Source organism: Ammodytes marinus, assembly GCF_949987685.1.
Source record: "Ammodytes marinus genome assembly, chromosome: 18".
Classification (NCBI taxonomy): Eukaryota; Metazoa; Chordata; class Actinopteri; order Uranoscopiformes; family Ammodytidae; genus Ammodytes; species Ammodytes marinus.
The window spans coordinates 10,857,818-10,874,966 of NC_137222.1; the positions used below are offsets into that span (position 1 = coordinate 10,857,818).

At 37.8% G+C, this 17,149-nt stretch overlaps 1 protein-coding gene across 1 annotated transcript; it reads left to right on the top strand.

Moving 5' to 3' along the window:
• Positions 1-5,657: 5,657 nt before the first annotated feature.
• LOC307265035 (GTPase IMAP family member 4-like) lies at positions 5,658-17,106 on the top strand (the record flags this gene model as incomplete). Its single annotated transcript, XM_080046604.1, has 3 exons — positions 5,658-5,715; positions 6,520-7,241; positions 17,068-17,106. The coding sequence occupies exons 1-3, from the start codon at positions 5,691-5,693 to the stop codon at positions 17,104-17,106; spliced, it is 786 nt and encodes a 261-aa protein (XP_079902730.1). The 5' UTR covers positions 5,658-5,690.
• Positions 17,107-17,149: the final 43 nt, after the last annotated feature.

Sequence of the window (17,149 nt, forward strand, 5' to 3'; positions counted from 1 at the left end):
TGCATTTAATCCAAGCATTCAATAAGCTGCGCTCCGATACAGACAGGTAAAAGTGAAGTAGCCCACCGGGCATTCTGATTCGATGAGGCAACACAGTACGGTGGCTCCGGTGGCTCATATTGAACAAACTGCACAATAATTTAACCAAATGATCTACAAACACAAAGCATTTGTTTTGTTCAAGAATAAATTGCGCAATCTAATGTTTAAGATCAAAATAAGGGCCTACAGAGCCGACTGACCGTCTTCTCTTGAAATCTGCGGTGAAGCCTAATAATAGGCTTTTTTTTTTTTTTTTTTTTTCTAATAAGCGCCTGTCTGGCAACACCGGTAACACCGGTGTTGACGCACGTGTATTACTCGGTATGAAAATGTCCACACCGCGGCAACCCTAGAAGGCGTAGAAATACGTTATGGAAGTTAAATGTGGGCATGATAAATAATAGGGAAGCAAAAGAGGAAATTAAAAAAGAAATTAAAAATTGCATAGAAGAGAACAATGATGGTCTAGTTGATTCAACCATACTCTGGGATACATTAAAAGCAGTTATGAGGGGGAGGCTAATTGCAAGGGCAGCATACCAAAAAAAGGTTAGACTGGGAAACTATGAGAAATTGATTACCAAATTGAGAAATTTAGAACACCAACACAAAAACAATAAAGATGGGTCAATATTACAGCAGATATCATTAACCAGGCAACACATAGATGATATTCTTAGTGACGAGATAGAGAAAAAACTGCGGTTCACTAAACAAACTTATTACGAATCTGGCCCTAAAGCGGCTAAATATCTAGCACGGCGTCTTAAAGTACAACAACAATCCTCAACAATCCATAAGATTTGGGACCCCCAGACAAAACAAATATTATATAAACATGAAGAAATAGATAATGTGTTCAAAAACTACTACAAAGAATTATATTCACAACCTCCAGCAGAAGAGGAACATAAAATAAAGGAATTTCTTAATTCACTGGATTTACCGTGTATAGGGGAAGCACAAAATGAAAAATTAACTTCTAGCATCACCAAGAAGGAATTAGATGACGCGATTAGTAGATTAAAAACAAACAAATCGCCTGGTAGCGATGGATTCCCGAATGAATGGTATAAGACTTTCAGAGAGGAATTGTCTCCCCTTCTCCTCAACTCTTTTAATTTGACACTTAATCAGGGAAAGCTTCCACCTTCCTGGAAGGAGGCTGTAATATCAGTTATCCCGAAAGAGGGCAAAAATAAAGAATATTGTGAGTCCTACAGACCTATTTCCATTCTTAATGTAGACTACAAATTATATACTTCTATTATTTCTAAAAGGATAGAACACTTCCTGCCAGACCTTATTGATGAAGATCAGACAGGGTTTATCAAGGGTCGGCAGACTCAAGATAACATTAGGCGCACATTACATATTATAGACCACACTCAAAAACAGGAAGTTAATGCGTTATTAGTCAGCCTTGACGCAGAAAAGGCTTTTGACCGTGTTAATTGGATTTTTTTGTACCAGGTATTAGAGAAATTTGGATTTAATACACAAGCAATACAGTGCATTAAAACTCTTTACCAAGAGCCAACAGCAAGGATTAAAATTAAAGTGTAACTGCACCCTTTTACTTGTTTTTTGAGATAGAAGCTGAATTAAATCACTATGTTGTTAAGGAACACTTATATGCTGGTGTTGATATTGAAAAAAATTGCAATATGTTAAATATCGGCAATTTAAGAAATGTTTTGTATTGTAAATCATTTTAGAACTTTACTAAGATTTGAAAAAAACTATTTCCTTTGGGTTCGAAAAATGACGTACATGTTGACTTAATGTACGTCATCACGTCGCCGCAAAGCCGGTCACGCTCTTCACAGGTCCATGGCTGATCCATGAGCTACTACTGTTATACTGTCCCTCCAAGGATGTTATTTCGGGGGTTAACACACTTCACTTCTATCGGCAGTGTCTGCATTATCTCACACTGTATAACACACACACACACACACACACACACACGGACCCGGACTTGTTCATTACTTCACTTGATTGACACACGCTACCGCTCGCTCGCTCTCCTCGCTCACACACAGACACACACAGACTGCCGCTAGCTCACTTGCGCTACTCGGTCTCACTACGATAGAAACACCCGCCAACAATTTAGAATAAGAACGTCCTCCACCTCAGACGACCCATCTGTGGCATATGAGCTCACTGTGTAGCGATAGTGCCGTTAGACTTTGTGTCACTCGATATTTCAATGAAGTCATGTCATTCAGATCTTCCTGAGTGACAGCTACTAGCAGCTAGCCCCCTCCTTCACTGACACCGCGCGCCCCCTCCCTCCCGAAAGTCGGCCGGCTGATGTCGGAATGTTTAAAAACAATGGTTCTCAAACGGAATTCAGAATCCATGGTCTGAAAGCATTTTTCAAAATCGTGCAGTAGCTCAAACAGGGGGTGCAGTTACCCTTTAATGGTAATTTAACTGATAGATTTACTCTACAACGAGGGACTCGCCAAGGTTGCTGTCTTAGCCCCACTCTTTTCGCGTTTTATGTTGAGCCCCTGGCACAATTAATCAGACAGAGCAAAGGTTTGAAAGGTATTCAAATAGGAGGGCGGGACCATATTATTGGATTATTTGCTGATGATGTCATTGTGTTCCTTCAAGACCCAGATAGATCATTTCCCAACTTAATGTCGATTTTAGAGGAATTTGGCCGGTACTCAGGATATAAATTGAACGTAGCAAAGACTCAAATTCTCTCGTCACACTACTTCCCTGCCCCGAAAATAAGAGAAAAATACAAGATTAATTGGAAAGCAAAAACAATTAAATATTTAGGTGTGGTAATTGCAAAGAAACTTGATAAAGTATTTGAGATTAATTATAGCCAAATTAACGCCAGTATTCAAGAGGATTTTAGAAGATGGTCGGCCTTCCCATTGGACTTTGGCTCACGAATTGAGGTTATTAAAATGAATATATTGCCAAGATTGTTATATTTATTTCAATCTATTCCACATATAATTTTAGAAACCCAGTTTAAAACCTGGGACAAATGGATATCCAGATTTATATGGGCTGGTAAGAGGCCAAGATTAAAATATAAAACACTGCAGTTAAGTAAGGATGAGGGAGGATTATCTGTGCCTAATTTAAGGGAATACTTTTTTGCAGCGCAATTGAGGTTTTTAGTATGTGCATCCTGCCCTTTATAGCCTACAATGCGAAATGGAAAGATATAGAAAATATCATAGAAACATTTCCAGTTCATGCTACATTAGGAGATAAAGGGAATAACTTACATCAAAACAGCCAAAATGAAATTATTAAACAAACATTGAATATTTGGTGTAAAGTTGTTAAGAAGTACAACATGGAGGGAGATGCCAAAATATTAATTTGGCCGGCACTAGACCCTAAATTCAAACCAGGAACCATAGATGTCGGATTCAGACAATGGTGGGATAGGGGCATAACAGCGTTATGCACTTTGACCAAAGGAAATATATTTAAGAATTTTGGAGAACTACAGAAGGAATTTGAATTAGGAAATAGAGATTTTTACAAATATTTACAAATGAGAGATTATTATGATAAAGAGATCAAACCTGAATTATCTGAGGAAGGCAATGAAGTTATTAATGTTTTCATTAAAGCCTATAAAGAGGGCAGTAAAAAAGTAATTTCCAAACTATATCAGGGTCTTCAAAAACAGAAAGGAAACAATACCGAATATATTAAGCTAAAATGGGAAAAGGAATTAGAAATCGAAATATCCCAGGAGGATTGGCATTTAATTTGGGAAACGCAACATTCAACAACATGCTCCAAGAGGTGGAGAGAATTTGGCTGGAAAAACCTGATCCGCTTCTTCATCACTCCCCAAATTAAAAGTAAATCATCAAAGTCACAACAACAGTGTTGGAGACAGTGTGGACAAATAGATGCCAATCACTCGCACATTTTCTGGACATGTCCCAAAATTAAAATATTTTGGAGTAATATATGTTTAATTTTGAAAAAGGTTCTGGGATACGATCTACCTATTGATGTTAAGGTCCTGTATTTAGGTATAATAAGAGATGATGTTATTGATAAAAAGGACTGGTATTTGTGTAAAATAATGTTTATTGCTTGCAAAAAAGCGATTACAAGGAATTGGTACAAACCTGAGCCTCCAAGCCTTCAACAATGGAGGGATATAATCAAGGAGATCTTTACGATGGAAAGGATGACTTTTTCTCTAAGATCTAAAGGAGAAATTTTCCTCAGAAAATGGGAGAAATGGACTGTCTTTATATCAGAAGAATTGGACGCTTTTTCACTGTGAGAGTCTGTGGACATTTAAAGGTCATTTGACGTGGACATGTGGAATTATCTATGCTCAACTGTAGTGCCCCACGCTATGTTCTGTGTGTTGTTTGTACTTTGTGTAAACATTTAAAAATGCTATAAATAAAGAGTTTAAAAAAAAAATATATATAAGGCAAGATAAAGGCTGTGTCTTGATTCAGAGACCACACACTTGGTAGGACGCAGTCTCGCGGTCTATGAAGGCCGATTTTAAGGCCGGTTTTAAGGCCAACGAGCCTTGTTAAACGAGACGGTCTCCGCAGGTCTCCGTTTACGAGCATTTCCGGTTTACGTAACAAGCCGTTACCTTGCGTGACGACTCGCCGCTCCTGTGCTGCCTAGCAACCCTGATTGCTGCCAACGGAGACAGCCCTGTCAGCGGAGGAAAAAAGAAAAATAAGTTGTCTACCAGACGAAAAGAAAAAAAAGTACAAGAAAAAAAGAAAGGAAGATAAAAGTTAAGAAGATGGAGCAACACGTTGCTGTTTTGTTATTTTTTATTTTATTTTATGCAATCTCTGAAAAAAACGCAATGAATCATGGGATATGTTGGGCCACGAAGGATACATCTGATGCAGCCTTCAAGACTGCTTCAAAACCGTGAAATGAAGGCTGCATTTCACGACCGCATATGAGGAGCCTTGCAAGGAGCCTTGCAAATGGGACAGCCTTTGCGCGCCGCTATGACGCAATCGGTCTTCAAATGCAGCCTACGAGGCCGGTTCCAAGACCGCAACCCCTGAATCAAGACACAGCCACTGGGTGTATTCACACTGGGAAAGTCTGCAAGTTCACTTGCTTTCTAGCGCGTGCCGGGCGTGCGAGTGTCAAATGATTAGGAAGCAATATAGTGCATGTCCATGTGTTGAATGTGTGAGGGCAGTGTTACGAGATATTTTCTTGTAATTACGAGATCCTGAGTGTACATTAGCTGTGAAACTTTTTTTTATTTGGTGAATGCTCAGCGCCACCGTAATATTCTCTTGAATGAATAGCAAAAACAAAATGTGTTCATCCCAACGCTCTGTAACTGAACAGTAGGTTCTGTTTACAAATACCACAGAATATTTCAAACAAATGTAGTTTAATTTTCATGCCATAGAGCATTTGTGTAATGGATCCCCTGCACTTTGAAATAACTCCTGCCATTTCTTGTAAATGGTGATTGGAGGGGGGGAGCAGCAGTTGTAGGGTGGAGTTACCAGTTTCACTTTCATTATGATGTCCTTTGTATCCCTATATATAGTAGTGGTTTGATGCATTGTGCATCTGACAAAGAGGAGAAGCAGCGTTAAAAGTCTTCACTCTGCATTTTAACCTCTAACCCGACCATGGCCAGCAAACACCAACACTACGGTAAGTCATGATAGCTACTACTGTGCTTATATTTTCAAAGAGACTCTTCAAGATTTTATTATAAAATCCAACAGCAACACGAAATCTCATCAGTAACGCTAATAATAGAAAAAATATTACTTTATTTGCTGACAACAGATTATAATCTTTATTCTATGCTGTACAGATTAGGTCCTATAAGTGTCTTTAAATTCTTAAATAATTGTTCCTGTTAAAAAATGACTAGCACCTTATCAATAACTAATAACGCTTCCTTATATATTACTATTAATCACAGTTGTTTCCTGAAATAAAGCAGAGCGTAATCCTGGCAAACAGTTCGTGAGTCATACACTTTATGATTTACGTTTTATGTAAAAAAAAAAATGTTTTTCAATGCTTCTAGAATTAAATCAGGCTTTAAGGATACCAAGGTATCAGCTATCAGCATTATAAAACAAATAATATTAGAGCATCTCTAATACCTCTAACTTTTAAATCAAATATTTCAAAAAAGGTGCCCAAGGTGTTGAGTGGAGTGTTCCTATTGAAGTGGCAATTAAGCATAATAATTGACAGTGCCATGAACAGGCTGCAGTCAGAATCATAACTCTTCCCCTTTCTGATGAGGGAAACAACCTCATCAGGCATACGGTAACCCCCTTCTGCTCATTGAAAACCTCAAGACAAAACATTAATCTATTGGAGAAGTTCCATTCATGGATCACTCTTTGTTCTAGCAGACTATTACAAAGAGTTCAGTCACAGAATAATACATTTTCCCTGCCATCACACTTTTACAGTTTTATTTTTTCTTCCATACAGAGCAAAATCATCAGCTGAGGATAGTGATGGTGGGGAAGACTGGGGCTGGCAAGAGTGCCACTGGGAACACCATTCTGGGACCAAAGACCTTTATATCAAGGTTTGGTGCAAAGTCTGTAACTATCGACAGTACTAAGGCTGAAGGTTTGGTGGACGGCCAGAAGGTTGCTGTCATTGACACCCCAGGTCTGTTTGACACCCGGTTTGGCAAGGATATAACAAATAAAGATATAGCAACTTGCATCGCTTACTCTTCTCCTGGACCCCATGTGTTCCTGGTACTCATCAGACTGGGTAGATTCACTGAAGAGGAAATGAACACAGTGCAAAATATCCAAGAAATCTTTGGTCAGGCAGCAAACCAATACAGCATGGTTCTCTTTACTGGTGGTGATGAACTTGAAACCACTAGCGATGAGTTCTTGGCTGAGAGCCCAGAACTGCAGGAACTCGTGGCCAGATGTAACGGCCAGTACCATGTCTTTAATAATAAGGTAAAGGATCCTTCTCAAGTCACCGAGCTGCTCAAGAAGATCAGAGATATAGTTCAGAAGAACGGAGGAAGCCACTACACCAACGACATGTTTCAAGAGGCAGAGAGGCAGCTCCAAGAGGAGGCACAACGCATCCTGAAAGAGAAAGAAGAGCAAATACAGAAAGAAAAAGAGGAAATGGAGAAGATACTACGGGCGAAATACGAAGAGAAGATGTTGAAGAAACAGGCTGAGAGAGAGAAAGAAATCGAGAAGGAAAGGAAAGAGAGAGAGGAGGAGAGGAAGAAGTCGAAGCTGAAATTAGATGAGGTCATAAAGAGGGAGGGCATAAAGAGAGAAGCTGCGCTAAGAGAGAGAATGGATCAAGAAAGAAAGACAAAGGAAGAAATGGAGGCAAAGCTTCAGAGAGAACTGAGTGAGGCAAAGGCGAACATACAGGCCAAACATGAAAAAGAGGCCAGAAAGAAAGCTGAGAAAAAGGCATCGAAATGTTCAATCCTCTGATAGTGGTAAAATGTTCTTACACGCTGACAATGAAATAAGATATATACGGTTGGTTAGCAAGGCATATATTCATTTTAGTCATCATTGTAATCTATTGTTCGCTTTACATACATTCTATTTTTAAATATTGCCTGTCTGATGAGGGATTTAGTACGTAAGTTAACATTTGACAGTACACTGTTTGCATGCTAACACAGTAGTTCATGCAGTAGGTGGTCCTGCAAAAACGTTAACTGGTGTAGTTTCAAAGATGGGGCGGATGATTTGCAGCTGGTTCTCTTGAGTGGTCCCATATCCAGGCGGTTTACCCACAGAGGGAACCCTTCACACGTATTCACATGCTGAACATAGAAAATATTAAAATGTATTTTAATCTACATAGCTATAAGCCCAATGCTTTTAAAAATGTGTTTCTGTGGAGAATACTGTTGTTTAGTAAGTCTAAATCAGTCATTATTGCAATCTTGTGCTCTTTTTACTTTATTTTCTTTAATATTGCCTAAGGAGAAATATAGTGTGTAAGTAAACATTTGACAGTTTACACTTTTTGCAAATCATAACTCAAGATTGGTTTTACAATAACTGCTCTATATTTTCTTCAGATGTATAGTTAAGATTAAGAGATCAATATTCCTCTGATTGTTGATGCCTTTTGTTAAGTGGTGGGGCCACCTACAGTATATGTCTCTGGTTTTGGTAGTGATTGAGACTATTTGTGCATCCTTACATTTGAATTTGATTTATTGTTGATCAAAGTTTGTGATGAAAGAAATCATTCATTTCTCATGTTGTTGGTGTATGACTGTTAGGAACAAATAAATATTCTTGTGATTACCTGGAACTGGAAATAAAGATTGTTACTTTGACAAAGGTTTGGTCCCACAATTACTTATTGACTGTCCAATTAAGAGTTCCAAGGTTGCAGGTCAGTGCTTTTTCAGGCAGTTGAAGTCTTGCATTGAACTAGCTGTTGATTGCGTGAAACAGTCCAATTTATTTCAAATGGTCCCAGATCCCTAAATGATACAGCAGGACAATAACTGTAAATACATATTCAGTATATATATATATACATACATAAGCCTTTAATTAATTATAACTCAGGCTCTTTTACACTTAGGTGCGCAAACTTTGGTATTCAAATGTATCATTCCAGGATTCACAAAAAAACCTCCCCAAGCCACACCTCAAAACAAACAGGAAGTCCTTGATTTTTAAGTATCTTTTACCTTGATGTGATGGGTGTATACCCTCCTTCTTTTGCCAAGACAACAGATTGGGAGAATTTTCAGTTTTTCTTGGAGAATTGGGTGTAGATATTTTTCAGATCTTGCAAGAGATCGTCCTCCAGTGAAAAAGAGGATCATTAAAAACGCCAACAATGAAACAGCAACATGGACAAAGAAAGAAAACATAAAATATTTCTATTTCTTGAAGTCCTTCTTTACTGTCAATAAACTTTATACATTACCACCTGTTTATGTGATAACATAGATCATGATATTCAATTTGTTAAAATGCATTATGATAGAGGTCATATTCAGTCTAATTATTATATTATATTATTATTATTTTCATAAATGGCTGACAGAAATGTATACCAAAGATTACATTATTACGAAACCATTATTGTAACCCTGTCATCATCAGTCTGTGTTGAGTTCATGTAATGGAAAACATGCTGCTTTAACGACAAGAAATGATTCTGCATTGCATATTTTCTGACAGCATATACTCACAATTAAACTATGAGTATATGCTGTTATATACTGTATGTGTACTAATTTTTTGTCTATTTTGCACTATTTCCATTTTAATATTCAAGTAAAGAAAACATTATAATGAAGAACTTTGAACCTTGAACCTATATATAAGTTATACAATGGATATCATAATGAAAGTGAAAGGTTATGTATATGTATGACTATTAGGGCTGGGTACTGATATGATGTACTTTTCATGAACTACAAGAAGAATAGTGTCCTGTTAAAGTACAGTATGAACACAAGATATGGTAAAGAAAGATGCAAGGATTCTTGTGAAACAATGCCTCAGGGTCTTTGACCATTGAAGAATGCAGTTATTAATAGGCCTGAAGAGCAAAGATACCCCTAGTGGAAACGAGGGAACTGTGATTGATTTTGTATTGTTATTAGTTGTAAAGGCTATATGCAGGACTTAATTCATAAAACATCTGAAAAAATCATAAAAATATTACATTTCAAGTTATAAGAGCAGGATGAATGTGTAATATTACCATATTCACAAATATATCCTCAATTAACCATGGGATCAAAACATGCTGTTTTCATGGATTTACATTGAGCTGTATTTCTATGTGAATTTCACTATCTGTTATTGGATACAAACACAGGCACACATATTCACAAATACATATTTGTTGAAATACACATATACACTACTCTATGCCATTATGAAGAACCCAGACAGAGCATGTTATCTCAAATATTTTATTCATGTGGCCTGCAGTGGCCTAAGTAGCAAGGGAGTGCACATTTACATTTTAGCCTGTAGTTGAAACACTGGCATATGTGTGAAATTAACAACAACTAGTAAAAAACACAAAAAATGGAAAATGTCAAGACATTAGTACAAGGAACCAAAAGAATAATAAAAAAAATCAGTTTCTCTCATCTTTTGGCAGCAGGGTCAAAAAGTGTGGTTTTAATAGAATTCTGTGTGCCGTACAATGGCCCTTAATGGAGGGCACATTTTAAATCTTAAATAGCAAAAAGAATAGAAATGCATTCAATTCAATATTATTGTTAATTCTTGACATCTATCACACTCTTATAATCCCCCTCAAAAAAAACTAATTTAGACTAATTATTTAGCTTTTAATTGATTTTCTGGTGTTTTTTCATTAAAAAAAACGAGTGACTTTTTCTAAAACAACTGGAATTTAAAGGGTTAAAATCCTTAAAATCAAGATGAATATGGTTTGTATGGTGAGGACTCGAGTTGAAAAAGAAAGTTATAAAAAAAAATTGGTGGAAAAATACATTCATGTTATTTTTATCTACATATCAATTCAAAGTGACACCTTAAGCGCCGAAGGAGGCAGAGTGTGAGTCTTTTTAAGGATGCACTGAAGGTTAAGGATGAAATTCACGCATCAGCTGTAAAATAGTAAAAATGTAAAATTTCAAGGTATAAGAACAGGATGAATGTCTAATATTACCAAATTCATGTATTTAACCTCAATTGACCATGGGATCAAAACATGCAGTTTTTATGGATTTACACTGAACTGTTTTTCTCTATGTGAATTTGAGTGTCCGTGTTGGGATACACACACAGACACGCACACACACTTATTTGTCGAAAAACACATCTATACTATACTATGCCATCACTAAGAATACAGAGAGAGCATTTTAGCTGAAACAATTTATTCATGTGGCCTGCAGTGGCTAGTAGCAGAGGAGAGCAATATTAAATCTCAGCCTGTAATTAAAACCAATGGTATATGAGAGAAAACCGATGCAATTTAAAAAAAAAACACAAAAAATGTAAATTTTCAAGACATTAGTGCAAGGAAATAAAACAAAACAAAAAAAATCTGGTTTCTATCAGCTATTGGCAGCAGGGTCAAAAAATGTCGTTTGAATGGGAGTCAATGAGGGGCTTTTTTGGCCAAGGAGGCTGAGTGTGAGGAAAATTAATATACAGTGCATTATAGTGTAAATCAATGAATTGAGGTTCAAATTCATAAATTGGTCAGAAAACATTAGCCTTGACCAAATATGAAGCCATTTGCATGAACACAGCCTCAGCAGTTGTGAAATGAAAAACCAAAATGTACCAAAAAAGGCCTAAGATGCACTGAAGGTTAAGAAAAGATATCAACTGAAGATATCAACTAAATATATCAACGTGATCGAGACAAGAACTGAACCATTAAGATGTTATGATGTCAATGTAAGGAAATGCTATCAGTTTTTTTAAAAAGCTCTGTGTATTACATTTATTCTTTTTAAAGACAAATGTGCAAACACAACATAATAAAGAACAATAAACAGATAACAGTGCTACAAGAACGGTCCATATAGTAAAGGAGAAAAGGTAACATTAATCCTTCAGTGAGATAGGGACCAACCTCCGAGATGAGAGATTTCCATGTGGAAACAGAAGGAGGGTCCTCACCGACCCACTTCACCATTATGGCTTTCCTTGCTAGCATTAAAAGCTTTTATATACTATCTATGATTAAAAGTGACTGAATCACATCTTCATTATTTTTAAGAGAAACAGGAATCTTTCCAAGCAGACAGAGAAGTGGGTCTAATGACACCTGCTGACCTATTGCTGTACTTGTACATACTGCCTTCCAAAACATTTAAATAGTTTTGCATTCCCACAAACAATGCAGCCTGGTACCTATGAGATTTACATTTGGGACAATTTGGAATTTGTAAACTTGCTAGGTATACGGCGATATGTAGACCTGATGTAGAATATATTGTGACTCATTTGTGTTGCAAATTGAAATTTTGGAAAGCAATCGCAAGATCTCATCCCACACATCACCTTCTATTACACAGTTCAGCAAATTATACCATGATGTTCTTAAGCATGCAAGTTTTTCTCTTTCTCGTGACATCACAGAAAGAGAAATATAGGGTTAACAAAAACTTACTTTGTAAATATTACTGTGATGTCACAGTAAAAGACTTCACAGTAATATTTACAAAGTAAGTTTTTTTTTAACCCTATATTTCTCTTTCTGTGATGTCACGAGAAAGAGAAATATAGGGTTAAAAAAAACACTCTTTCTGCCTTTTCTCAGGCTAGGATGAACCGATTTCAATTTTTTTCGCACATTTATACTACATACGATCTCAGAATTCAATACACCTTCATATTCAAACCGGTGAAGTAGGCCTTTAACATCACAGTATAGATCTTGGATATATAAAATATTTTTGCTGCTCATACAGTATAGTTCAGAAAAAATCATTCTAACGGATGTGAATCATGTGGGGTTTCCAGCAAATTGTTCATCTTATACACAAAGTGTCTGACCTGTAGATATTTATAGAAGTCTTTATTTGGAATATGTTATTGAGATTTCAGTTATTCAAATGTTTTTAATCTCCTATTCTCAAAGAGGTCAAAGACCCTGACAACACCCGCTTTTTGCCAAAGGTTGATTTGATCCCATTCCAACTGGAGAAAGCTTAGGGATATCTCTCAATGTTGCTATAAAACGAAGAGGATGAGTATTATGGAATATTTTAGTACGTTTTCTCCAAGCCAGCAATACATTAGATATCTTTAGAACTTTTACCCAGCGGGTTCACAGGAGAGAAGGGTTCACAAACAACTAATTCTATATTAAGCCAAGGGGAGTCGGCACATTCATTCACCCAAGAAGAAATTACTCCTGGCTTGTAAGGATAGTATACACCAGTGGTTCTCAATTATTTTCTGTCATGGCCCTCTAGGGGACAGAATTTTTTTCGCGCCCCCCCTAAATTGAAATACTATTGAGAACCTGCTAATATTTATTTATTTATCTGTACAAAACCACTGTATGAGTTTCTGGCACGAGGATTCTGCATACAATCACCTTATTATCAAATTAGATAACAAAAATTAGCTGAGATAACTTCTGCAGCAAAAAAATTCTAAGTTCAGTTTATTAGCTCAATTTGTAACATTTAAACAAGACTGCTCAGTCTGTGTGAATCTCAGGACAGAGAAACAAGAGCAAAAGATTCACTGAGGTTTGCATTTCATTCGAAACATTTTTAAACTGTAAACATAGTTAGGGTGGTGTTTTTTATTATTATAGGCCAATAGGCCTTCTGTGATGCGATAACCAATAATTAATTAATAGGGCTGTCAAGCGATTAAAAAAAATAATCTAATTAATTACAGGCTCTGTGATTAATTAATCTAAATTAATCGCATACTTAAATGACACTTTTATACCTGTTTGTAAACAGCTGTATAGCTTACTACAGTTTGTTTCTCTGTCTCTCTCTCTCTGTCTCTCTCTCTCTCGCGCTCGCTCGCTCTCCGTCTCTCGTAACTTCTGTCTCCTCCCCTCAGCCAGCTTTATACATGAACTAGCGCCGAATTTTCTCAAAAAAACAAGCAGACAAAATTACGACTTTCCAACTCCCACAACAGACAGCGCTGCACTGCCACCATTTCGTAGCCTACTCATAGGCAAAAATGTTGAGACACAGACACACACACACACACACACACACACACACACACACACACACACACACACACACACACACACACACACACACACACGGGGCGGGTGCTAGACAGCTAGCAAACAAAATTGGAGGAAGATTGAGAGATATGGCCTACTCACTGTTTTGAACCTAGCCTACATTGTTGCACCCACTAAATAAATAATGCACGGACACTGCGGAGAATTAAGTAAGATGTCTTCCTACCTTCATGCATCCCATAAACCGTCCATAGAGCCCTCGAGTCGGCCCCTTTCCCTTGCTTCTCTCTTTACCTTTCTCCCTTTAACCCACGCGCCCGGCCCGGCGAGCTACAGGTGCAGCTCCGCACCACTTTTGCACCGGGTCAAAAGGCATTATAGAAGTGCGATTAATCTGCGTTAATTTTTTTAATCGCGTTAATTTTTCTGTGATTAATTAATCGAAATTAACGCGTTAATTTGACAACCCTATTAATTAATGTTATTATTAGTCTACTTTTTTTTGGTCAGTTGGAAATCAAGGCAGCCCGCGCCCCCCCTGACAACTCACGGCGCCCCCCCAGGGGGGCGCGCCCCACCATTTGAGAAGCACTGGTATACACTCACCGGCCACTTTATTAGGTACACCTGATTTTGGCAGCAATTTAATGCATTTAGGCATTTAGATGTGGTCAAGACAATGTACTGAAGTGAAATCGAGCATCAGAATGGGAAAGGGGGTTTAGGTGACTTTGAACATGGCATGGTTGATGGTGCACGGCAGGATGAATCCATACTTTCATGTTGCTTACGCTAAATTCTGAACCTACCATCTGAATGTCGCAACTGAAATAGAGACTCATCAGACCAGGCATGATTTTTCAATCTTCTATTATCCAATATTGGTGAGCATTGTGCTGCTGCCTGTCTTGGCCAGGTCACCTTTGAAAAAGAGATTTTTAATCTCAATAGGTTTTTTCCTGGTTAAATAAAGGTTAAATAAAAATAAAAAAAATCCTGTGAGAATTGTAGCCTCATTTTCCTGTTTTTAGCTGACAGGAGTGGCACCCGGTGGGGTCTTCTGTTGCTGTAGCCCATCTGCTTCAAGGTTGGTCGTGTTTTGCGTTCAGACATGGTATTCTGCATACCCTGGTTGTAACGAGTGGTTATTTGAGTTACTGTTGCCTTTCTTTCATCTCGAACCAGTCTGCCCATCCTCCACTGACCTCTGACTTCAACAAGGCATTTTACGTCCACACAAATGCCGCTCACTGGATATTTTTTCTTTTTCGGACCATTCTCTGTAAACCCTAGAGATGGTTTGGAGTGAAAATCCCAGTAGATCAGCAGTTTCTGAAATACTCATACCAGCCCTCCTGGCACCCTCAACATTGCCATGTTCAAAGTCAATTAAAAAACCCTTTCTTCCCATTCTGTTGCTCGGTTTCAACCTCAATAAGTTGTCCCGTCCAGGTCTACATGCCTAAATGCATCGAGTTGCTGACATGTGATTGGCTAATAAGTTATATGTTAACAAGAAAATGAACCGCTGTACCTAATAAAGTGGCCGGTGAGTATAGTATTCTATATTTTGTAAACCCCATCCACCCTGCTCCGTTGGGAGCTGTAATGTTACCAATTTGATCTTAGGTTTCCTGCCTTCCAAATAAAGTCCTATATTGCTTTATTGATAGGTTTAATGTAATTTGTATTTAGATTCACAAACAGCATGGACATGAGATAAAGTATTTTTGGAAGGTCATCTTGATGAGGTTGATTCTGCCTAGAAATGAGACAGGGAGACTCTTCCATTTTATTAACATTTATTAGTGACTTTTAACCAAAGGATTAATATTTTTCTCATAAAGTTGGGTTGTGCTCTTAATTCCTAGATAATTAAAGGTGAAGTAAGCGGTTTGTTTATGTTAATATAAGTGTTAAATCGCTCTTTATTCATACAGTGATCACTTACATAATAATGTGCGTGTTTCATAAAGCCGATCTCTCAGTCAGCTGCTCTACATGTAATCGGCAAATAAACTTATTGGAGGATCCCGAAATGTAGGCTATATCCAATCACAAGAGAGAACGCTACAAACCGTCACCCGTCTCACTCATGGTCTCACTGCCGGTGCACGCCAGAGCAACAGATGGCTGAATGTTTATGCGCCTACAATGGCGGAGCAGGTAAAAATCCTTCCCAATGTCTGTTTTGATGGTTTTTATCATGTTTTATCACACTTATGGATCTGAGATGATGCTATAGATAACTCGCTGCTTGAAGACCGCAGTGCATTAATGTGGTGATGTAGGGACGAGCGAGGGGACTGCTAACTGCAGTAACTGACAGGAAGTTTGCTAAAAGAACCATTACAGCACCTTTAAACCCATTTTTATTCTGATGCCAAAATGTGAACTTTAACTTTAACATGTATTTGCTGCTCTACATCTTAACTCATGTAGGCTATAGTCTGTTTTGCACTATGATGTGATGGATGACAATAAATAACCTTTAAAAAACCTCTACGGTACGTTGCCTCTAGGTAACATACCCATTTTGGCCTTTTATGCCAATCCATCCTCAATCATAATGTAATAGGCTATTAAAAAAGAGGCAAGGCCCTAATTAAACCAATTGCAGTGTTTTAATTTGTCACATGACAATTTGGAGGCAATTTTGTAATCCTTTTTTAGGGCTTTAATCCAATAGTATCCAGCTGCAGCCCCGGAGAACAATAGGCTACTGAGTCGGGGCGGGAGTACTGAGTCGGGCGGAAGAAAATACAAATAAATTTCGAACGTTATTGAGACAAATTATATTGTTTTGGCGATTAAATTCAGGCATCACAGCTGGGTGGTTAGGGTTAGGGCAAGCGGATAGGGAGAGGTTATAATATATAGAACATTAGATTATGTTCAGGCATCACAGCTGGGTGGTTAGGGTTAGGGCAAGGGGACAGGGAGAGGTTAGAATATAGAACATTAGATTAGCCACGGCGCTAGCTCCACTCGGCTAACGAAACACCGCGGCGGCCATCTTGAGAAGGTCACGTCAAACAATAAAAAAGACTGCAGACCGATAGGCTACTAGGCCCGACACAGTACTCCCGCTCCGACTCAGTACTCCCGCCCCGACTCAGTATTGTTCTCCGGGGCTGCAGCTAGACTCTACTCCTTTAATCTCATGGTTCATCTCCATAATCTCAACACACATTTATTACATAATTTTACAATCTAGAAACAATTGGATTCATAATAATATATGAGTAAAGTGTAACTTCTTATTGTTCTACATACTTTATTTCATAATTAAGGTGTGGACGATTGTTAAAATGCAAATGTTTTTGTGCAAAGAAGCTGCAGTACCACCTCCTCTGCATCGGGTGTCGCTAGTGTTTTTTTAACTGACAGAAGCCTGTTCCCCTCTCTTTCTGTA